We start from the raw sequence: 9,919 nt of genomic DNA, 5'->3' as shown, positions 1-9,919 counted from the left end.
CAGGCAATTCACTCACCTCGGCCTCCCAAAGTGTGGGATTACAGGCTGAGCCACCGAGTCCAGCCTTCCCCCCAAACTTTCTATGGAAAACTGGCCATAAGGAAATTATCTGATCTACTTTGATTATAACAGAAGATCCCCATTCCAGAGAGGGTCCTGCTACATACCCAGAAGGAAGGAATGCGTGTGTAGAGAGACAGAGAAGAATCCAGACAGACAGGCCTTGCTGGGTTTCCCCAATCAGTCTATTAGCATTAGATCATACCCTTTTTGTACAATCATATTTCGACATGGCTGTCTATACTTTACTGAACCTAAGCATACAAATGGACAGTTTGCCCCATATCTTTGGGTCATCATTCTGAAGCCCATATCACATAAAACTACCATCAAATAAATGTATATGCATTTTCTCCCATTAATCTGCATTCTGTCCATGATTCTCAGCAAATCTTCAGAGGGTGACGAGGAAGCTTTCCCTTCACCCCAATACATACATATGTTCCTCATAAAACCATATACTAAAGAGTTCATAGCGGCATCTCTCATAACAGCCCCCAAGTAGAAATTACCCAGAAGAGCAGCATAGATAAATTATATACATATTCATACAACAGAACTTTGCACAACAGCCAAAGAACAAACTACTGTGCATACAATATTGATGAATCTCACGAAAATGTAAAGCAAAAGAATACAGACACAAAAGTATACTATATGATTCCACTTTATAAAAGGCACAAAAACAAACAAAAGTGCACACCTGAGAAGTCAGGAGAATGATTACCTTTGAGGGTGGAGGGTTGATGGTAGCTAGAAGGGGCCCTACGGGGGTGTGTGTGTGTGTGTGTCCGGCAAGATTTGTTTCTTGACCAAGGAGTGGGTTGTAGGAGTGTGCCCAGTTTGTGAAAATCACTTGACTAAACATTTGATATATGCACTTTTCTGTTTTTTTTCTGAGTTGGGGTCTCACTCTGTCACCCAGGCTGGAGCACAGTGGCACACTCACGGCCACCGCAGCCTGCTGGGCTCAGGCGATCCTTCTGCCTCAGTCTTCCAAGTAGCCAGAACTACAGTTGTATGTTACCCACACCCGACAAAAAAAATTTTTTTTTTTTTTGAGTTGGAGTCTCACTCTGTCGCCCAGACTGGAGTGCAGTGGCCGCTCCCAGCCACCGCAGCCTGCTGGGCTCCGGCAATCCTTCCGCCTCAGCCTTCCAAGTAGCTGGAACTACAGGTGTGCGCTACCATGCCCGGCTAATTTTTTTGATTTATTGTAGAGATGAGGTCTCGCCAAGTTGCCCATGCAGGTCTCGAACCTGCAGGCTCAGGCAATTCACTCACCTCAGCCTCCCAAAGTGTGGGATTACAGGCTGAGCCACCGAGCCCAGCTGGCAAATATTAAAGATACTAGTAGCATCTGGGATCAATGAGCAGCAGGGGAAATGACTAATCTTACATACAGTTGGAAGGAATGTAAATGTATAAAAATATTTTTGGGAGTTAATTTGGCAATAGTAATAAAAAGGATTTGCATATTTCATAAGCCCTTTGACCCAGTGATTCACTTTTAGGAATATGCCATGATAATCCGTGCACATTTGCTCAAATATATACGAAGAGGGAACCAAAAAACCCCAGAATTATCGTTTGGAGGACTGGTCTCTTGCAGTACACTTGGAATTTGTTCCTCTAGATCAAATGGTCAACCAAAGTTTTGGTTTTTTTTTTTTTTTTGAGTTAAGTCTCTGTCACCCAGGCTGGAGTGCAGCAGCATGCTCATGGCCACTGCAGACTCAACTTGCTGCGCTCAGGTGATCCTTCCGTCTCAGCCTTCCAAGTAAGTGGAACCACAGGTGTTCCACACCCAGCTAATTGTATGATTTATTGTAGAAATGAGGTCTCGCTATGTTGCTCAGGCTGGTCTTGAGCCCCTGAGCTCAGGCAATCCTCTCGCCTCCACCTCCCAAAGTGCTGGAATTACAGGGTGAGCCACCATGCCCGACTTAACCAAAGTTTTTATCTGGAAGTTTTGAGAAGGTTGTATTGTAATTTGCAGAAGAAACATCCCGAACTGTGGTAAACAAGTGACTAGTTCTTCCACCATGACAATGTACCTTTACACACTGTGCTGAATGTTCAGCAGTTTTTGACCAGAAAACGGCAGGACCCCTATAACCGACTTTCCCTATTCACCTGGTCTTGCCCCAGCAACAATTTTTTTGTTTCCTGGATGAAGAAAGTTCTCAAGGGAAATGTTTTGCCCATGTGGAAGAGGTGGAACAAAAAATGGCAGAAGCACGAAAAGGCATCCAAATGAACGAGTTCAAAAACTGTTTTGAGCAGTGGAAAAAGCATCTCGATAGGTGAATTGCATCAAATGGAAAGGACTTTGAAGATGACTGAAGGTTACACATGTAAGAGTAAGTACATACTTTTTTATAAATAAATTTCAGGGTTTTTTGGGTCCTCTCTCATATGTGAAAAACTGTTCACTGCAATACTATTTGCAATAGCTAAAAACTGGAAACAAAAAAATCTCGAGTAGGTAAAGGAGTGAATAAAGTAGCATAGATAATAACATCCATAACATTAATTACACTGCTGATAAACGTCTATGAACTGAGAGAAAAAGATCTCCAAGATACATTAAGTGGGAAAAAAAAGCAAATCAGACATTAATTCCTAAAACAGAAATTCTCAGTTATTTAATTGCGTATATATAAACGTGTTCACCATATTGGTAATTGCCAACTCCTGTGTTCAGGGCCTTGTTGGGCCCTGTTCTAAGTGTTTTGCATGTAGTGCTAACTCATTTAATATTAGAGAGTAGGTATGATTATCAACTTCCTCGTTTCTCTCTCTCTTTTTTTTTTCTTTAATAGCAATGAGGTCTTACTATGTTGGCCAGGCTGGTTTCAAACTCCTGGCCTCACGCAATCCTCCCTTCTCTGCCTCCCAAAGTGCTGGGATTACAGGCCAACATTCTCATTTTAGAGATGAGAAAACAACAGAAGTTTTTGTTGTTGTTGTTCTTTCTGAGACAGGGTCTCACTCTGCTGTTCATGATGGAGTACAGTGATATGATCACAGCAACCTTGAACCCCTGGGCTCAAGTGATGCTCCTACCTCAGTCTCCCCAGTAGCTAGCACTATAGGTGAACCCTACTACACCCAGCTTTTTTGTTTGTTTGTTTGTTTTCAGTCAGGGTTTCACTCTGTTGCCTAGATGGAATGCAGTGGCACAATCATGGCTCACTATAGCCTTGACCTCCTGGGCTCAGGCAATCCTTCCACCTCAGCCTTCTGAGTAGCTGGGACTACAGGCACCATACCACGCCCAGCTAATTGCTTTTATTTTCTTCAGAGATGAGGTTTCACTATGTTGTCTAGGCTGGTCTTGAACTCCTGGGCTCAAGCAATCCTCCCACCTTGGTCTCCCAAAGGGCTGAAATCACAGGCATGAGCCACCGCACCTGGCCAATATTTTGCTTTTTGTAGTGTATTTTTTGTAGTGTTTTAAGCTTAACACTCCTATCACAAAATATATAAATAAAGAGAAAGAAAAAGTACTAAACCTGGACTTGGAGGAGGGATGTCTGAGTCCTGATTGATGCTCACTAATCCTTGAGCAAAACACTTAATTTTTCTGGGCCTGTTTGCTCTCCGTAAAATGGGTGTGATAATTACAGCTGACATTTTAGGAAGGGTAGGGAAGATATTCAGGAATGATGTGAAAGTGCTGTGCAAACCATAAATCACTTTACAAAGGTGAGACAGCCTTACTTTTCCAAGTGACTCTGGAGAGGCTGCAAGGGAAGAGGGTGGGTGAGTGAATGATCTTAACAGAGCCGACAAAATGTCTAGGGCTCTCTCTGGCACCTGGTCCTCCAGAACCGCAGAATGCAGTCTAGTCAACAAGGCCACAGACCACACCCCTCAGCCCCAACCCAGAGTCAAGGAGGGCACACCTGAGGTTCCTTCCTGCGTGGTGCAAGACTTGTTTTCTGTGAGCAGACTCCAGGGAGCTTTAGGAATTCCCAACAAGTCGGGCAGGGTGGTCTCTACTGGCCGTGGAGCTTCCCACTCTAGGGAAAAGGACAGTGCTAATCACAAGGTGAGCAGCCTCGAGCCTCATAAACATTCTCAGGAGAAGCCCAGCTCCCTCCAAATTACAGGCAGCCTTGCCACTCGGTTCAAACAAATCTCCGGTTGTGACTCACTCCTCAAGGCAGGGAGGGGGTAAACACATAGCTGAGGGGTTAGAGATCAAGACGCTGAAGGAGAGGTGATAGGGAGATAATCAGGAGGCCCCAGGAGATAAACAGGGAGGCGAAGAGGTTCTCACACCATGGGCTCAAGTGAGTCAGGAAGAGCCCATAACCCCCAAGCTCTTGCTTCCCAGACTTCTGCAGGAAGAAGTATTTTCCTAGAGGAAAATACCTTACTCTGAACTGGAAACTTTGCCCCTGAGCTGGAAACCAGTCAACTTAATCCACCCTCACCCTGTAGTCCACTCCTCCCTCACTTTGTCCCTCAATCCCATGCCCCTTCCTACCCCAAATGTGCATGTTCTCTCAAGCTGCTGCAGCAGCAGCTGCCTCAATTTCCCCACTCTGAGAAATGGGACTAGACAACCCCTTATAACAATGGCTTCCAAGAGACTAGGATGAGGAAATCCTCATAAAGTCAAAGAAGGGAGCCAGACGGGATGGTCGGGTACCTACCCTCTCCTGGGTGAGACTTCCAACCTGCTCAGCTCGCAGGTTTCTTTGGTCCTGTCTACCGCAATGCTCTCTAGGCCAGAGCCGGCGCTTTGTGGAGTAAGACATAAAGAATCACTCCCTTTCTTCTTCCCCACAGATTAGCCAACAAAACAGGTACTTGCTTTTTATCTGGGTACCTACCCAGAGGCATGGGCTGGACAAGCTCTGTGCACAGGGCTGACCAGGGTGACTGGAAGGTGAAACGAGAAAAAAGGGATTGGGGTGGCACCCTAAAGGAGGCAGTCCTTCTCATTACCTGGAGCCCCAGCAAAGGAACACACTGATGCCTGGCAGTGAGAATGTGTCCAAGAGGGAAGTGGGCCCCTGAGCCTCGACTCTGAAGGAGACACCCTTCTGCTGTGCATTTTCTCTCCGAGACACCTGCCTAGTGACCAGCCAGCCTGGGCTGAAAGGGGAAAATTTCTCAGTTTCCCCTCCCCTCCAAGGCTGGCAGGAGTGGCTTTGCCCTTCTAGTCTCTGACTACCTTGCTTCTCTTTGGTTTTGCGCCCACAGACCCAAGAAGACCATTTCCCCTTGCTTCCTTCATCAACCACCCCTCCCCCATCCTATCCTATCTTCTCTTCCTGCCTCTGCTAGCCAGGCTTCAATCTGGGCCACCAGCTTTCCTGGCATATACGTATTTTCCCAACAAAACCTTCCCAACCTGAGGAAACAAAGGTGTTTCACAAGACTCTACGTTGTGACCCAAAGAGGCATGGATCATAATTACTAGCAGGTGGGGAAGCTTGTGTCACCTGCTGATCACGTGTCTGGAACCGAAACCATCTGGGTGCACACCCCCCTCCACCCCAAAGAAATATGGGCAAATGTTAGCGCCAAATGCCTTGTGATGAGGTAACCCTCCTCCCTCACATTCTCCCCTGGCTCCTTCCTCCTGGCATTCCCCAAATTCCTGGCAGGCTTGGAGGCATCAGCTACAAAGCTCCTAAAAAACCTGGCAATAAACGGGAGACTGTATGGTGTGAGGAGAAATGTACCGGCTGAGTTTAGGGTAAGTCTCATGAGTAGAAGGGACAGGCAGTCACCAAACTCAAAAGGTCCCTCTGCCCAGGAGTTTCTTCCCCACTCAGGCATCAGAGAGCCAAGACTTCCACCATGTTCATTCATTCCTTTGGAATAAGCAGCAATGACTCCAAATATTCAAGCTGGGTGCAGTGGCTCACACCTGTAATCCCAGCACTTTGGAGGTGAAGGCAGGAGGATTACCTGAGCCCACGGGTTCGAGACCAGCCTGGGCAACTTGGCGAGACCTCGTCTCTACAATAAATCAAAAAAATTAGCTGGGCTTGGTGGCATGTGCCTGTAGTCTCAGCTACTTGGGAGACTGAGACGGAAGGATCACCTGAGCCCAGCAGGTCAAGGCTGTGGTGGCCATGAGCGTGCCACTGCACTCCAGCCTGGGCAACAGAGTGAGACTCCTACTCAAAAACAAAATAAAATAAAATAAAAATAAAATTAGCCAGGCATGGTAGCACGCACCTGTAGTTCCGGCTACTCAGAAGGCTGAGACGGAAGGATCGCCAGAGCCCAGCAGGTTGAGGCTGCAGTGGCCGGGAGCGGCCACTGCACTCCAGTCTGGGTGACACAGTGAGACTCTAACTAAAAAAAAAAAAAAAAAAAGAATTATACCTCAATAAAGTGGTTACAAAAATTATGTGAAGGCCAGGCACAGTGGCTCACGCCTATAATCCCAGCACTTTGGGAGGCTGAGGTGAAAGGATTGCCTGCCCATGGTTGGAGACCAGCCTGGGCAACTTGATGAGATCTCATCTCTACAATAAAACAAAAAATTAGCTAGGCATGGTATGTGCCTGTAGTTCCAGCTACTTGGAAGGCTGAGGCGGAAGGATCGCCTGAGCCCAGCAGGTCTAGGCTGTGGTGGCAATGAGCATGCCACTACACTCCAGCCTGGGCGACAGAGTGAGACTCCAACTAAAAAAAAAAAAAAAAAAAAAAAAGTTATGTGAAGCTCATGGTAAGCCTTCAACAAATCACAGTTCTAGTTTGAAAAAAAAAAAAAAAGCCGGGCTCGGTGGGTCAGCCTATAATCCCAGCGCTTTGGGAGGCTGAGGTGAGCGGACTGCTTGAGCCCGCGGGTTCGAGACCCGCCTGGGCAACTTGGCAAGACCTCATCTCTACAGTAAATCAAAAAATTAGCCAAGTGTGGTAGCGCGCGCCTGTAGTTCCAGCTACTTGGAAGGCTGAGGCGGCAGGATCGTCGGCGCCCAGCAGGCGAGGCTGCAGTGGCCGGGAGCGGCCACTGAACTCCAGTCTGAGTGACAGAGTGAGACTCCAACTCAAAAAAAAAAAAGAAACACTTGGCATTAAACTAATTTAGCCTCTGAAGTCCTAAGAAACGGTCATCTGTTCCACAGTAAAGACAAGGGTTCAGACTGTAGCTGACGAAAAGATTCCAAACGCACCAGGTTTTGAGAGAACTTCTCTGGTCAAGATAAATCCAAAACAAAAAGAGAGAGAGAGAGAAAATGAGAATGAATGAAAAAAATTGCAAATATTCTAAGGAAGGGTAACACTGATAGATAGCTTAAAAAGTGCCACTTTATCAAAGCATCCAGAGCAGCAAAAGACACAAGCTGCCTTGACTGTAAGGTCAGGAAGCAGAAAGGGGTCCAGAGAGAGAGGCCAAAATAAGAACCCTGATCACCACCCTGTCTAAGACTAGTCCTGGCTGAGTTAGGATCGTAAAGGCTACTCAGGTCTTCGTCCTGGGTCTCTCTATAGGCCCCCTCTCACTCTTGGGACCCCCCACTGGCAGAGGGACTTGGATCATCAAGGAAATGGGAAAGGAGCAAGTAATTATAAACACAAGTCAGCATAATGAGAAGGAGCAAACCTTGACCAAACCAGACAGTTCCCAGACTCTTCTTCCATCCCTTAGCCGGGTGCTCAGAACAGGTGAAAACAGTCTAGTCCAAGCCAGTAGCAAAACAGGAAATAATAGCTAACATGTGAGTACTTATGTGTTAGGCAACGTGCTTCATGTGTCATATCTATTATGTAATGTAATCCTCACAACTTATCAGAAGGGTACAATTATTGTCCCTGTTTTACAGATAATAAAACTGAAAATGAAGAAATTAAGTAATTTTCCAAAGTGATCTTGGGCGAATTACACATCAAAGCCCTGACTAGAGCCCACCTTAATCAGAGTCCTAGAGCCATGCTCTTTAACCACAATGCTACTAACAGAAATCATAGTTCAGCCAAAAATTGTAATACAATTACATTGAGAGAAAGAGAAGAGAGCATGTAAGGGGTGGCAGTATAAATTTTTCCTGTAATTCCCATAACAGGAAGTCAATAGGTGTCTAAAACCAATAAATCAAGAAATATCACTACATATAAGCATATTATTTAGAAACATGGAGGTAAACACCAGACCAACAGAGCTCAAAAAGTTGAAAGTGGTTACTTCCATGGAGTGGAACTTGGAGTAGGTGACTGTTGTTTTCTTTTTAAAGCCTTTTGATATTATTAGATCTTTTAAAAATCAGGCACACATATTCCTATGATAAAAAGTAATTTAGGAGCCGGGCGCCTGTAATCTCAGCACTTTGGGAGTCAGAGGCAAGAGGATTGCCTGAGCCCAGGGGTTCAAGACCAGCCTGGCCAACTTGGCGAGCTCCCATTCCTACAATAAATAAAAAAATTAGCCGGGCGTGGTGGCGCATGCCTGTAGTTCCAGCTACTTGGAAAGCTGAGGCGGAAAGATCACCTGAGCCCAGCAGGTCAAGGCTGCGGTGGTCATGAGCGTGCCACTGCACACCAGCCTGTGCAAGAGACTCCTGCTCAAAAAGAAGTGATTTAGGAAGAGGTCGAAAGAAAAGGGAGGGAAATGGAGGGGAGGGAACCAGAGATCAACAAGACCAAAAAGCTACTATCATAGGCATCTGTTCTGTCACACAGCTTCCATTCCCCTCCAGTGTTAAGTAATAACACCTGGGTCTTGTCTTGGAGAATCCCCTTCCTTCACTGGGAATCTGACGGGCCTGTCAATCAAGGGAGCCTGCCCTTCTCTGTCCATGAAGAAGCAAGAGGACAATGGCACCCTCTCCCCCAAATCTTGAGCAGAATAGCAAAATGACCTAAAACAGCTGGAACCAATTTACCAGGAAGTAGAATGCCTCCATTAGTTCTTCCACCTACCCAGATCCAGGACTCCCTTGGTTAGGACTTTTTAAGCTTTCCCTCAAATTCTGTGAGCTGCCCCACTTCCTTCTAATAAATTCCTCTTCTGCTTAAGTCACTCTCTACTGTTTATCAGCAAAGGAAGTTAACGGTAATGTCCAATAAAGATGAATTTGACATTTATTTGCTCTTTTACTTGCCTGTAAAACTTACTACAGTGTCTTGCAAACTTTATTGAACTCAAAAATGGTTTATGCATGACAATCCAGTAAACAAACACATATGTATAAAATGCATACATGTAAATAACTGAAACCCCAAAAGTTTTGCCAAAAATGTCTACCTTTGCTAACTCTGAGAGTGTTAATCCTATTTCTCTCTTTATGCTGGTTCTGACACACTAAGTTAATTTCGAACCCACTAGTGGTTACGGTCTGCAGTTTTGAAAAACATTCTGCCTCCAACAATAAACACAACCCAGAAAGTGTATCAGCCATATTTTCACGCCCATATATGGCACACTAACGCACAAGGCCCGGCTGGTGAGGAAACACCAACAGAGTCCCAGCGCCCTGACTCCCACTAGGATACCCCAGTCAGTTCAACAGTCTACACTGCCGACTCCAAAAGAAACATCTGTTTGTTTATGTATTCATTCACTTTGCACACGCACTGAGCCTTCATTCAATGGAGTGAATATATGACAAATTCCTGGGGACTGTCCACAGTCATAAATTCTAACTGCAAGCTGGCTCAGAGGACAGGAATCCACCACAAAGCCTAATTCCTGACTGATTGATTGTTTACCATCTCCTCCTCTCCTTAAGGGCTCAGGAAGGTCTCCAGGATCAGATCCAGGCTATGATTACTTCACTTCCAGCTTTGGAATAAGATAAGTTTCAAATTTAGCCTAGAAAAAAAGGAATATAAGGAGATGTCTGTCTCCCTCTTGCTCTGGAGGTCTCTGGTTAGCTTCAAACTA

General features: G+C 45.6%; 1 protein-coding gene across 2 annotated transcripts in view; it reads right to left on the bottom strand.

Moving 5' to 3' along the window:
* Window positions 1–9,919, bottom strand: part of TUFT1 (tuftelin 1) — a 45,180-nt gene that overhangs the window by 33,303 nt on the left and 1,958 nt on the right. Inside the window, exon 2 of one of the 2 annotated variants that reach the window (XM_008065812.2) lies at window positions 2,197–2,201. The exons of the other annotated variant lie outside the window; for it this stretch is intronic. Coding sequence (XP_008064003.1) covers window positions 2,197–2,201 — 5 coding nt within the window. The remainder of the gene's footprint in view (window positions 1–2,196; window positions 2,202–9,919) is intronic. 2 annotated transcript variants of the gene reach the window in all.

The sequence above is a fragment of the Carlito syrichta genome, unplaced genomic scaffold, assembly GCF_000164805.1.
Source record: "Carlito syrichta isolate Samal-C Ts95f unplaced genomic scaffold, Tarsius_syrichta-2.0.1 Scaffold308805, whole genome shotgun sequence".
NCBI lineage: Eukaryota > Metazoa > Chordata > Mammalia > Primates > Tarsiidae > Carlito > Carlito syrichta.
Note: the sequence above shows the minus strand (reverse complement) of the source record. Positions and strands in the feature narration are given on the sequence as shown.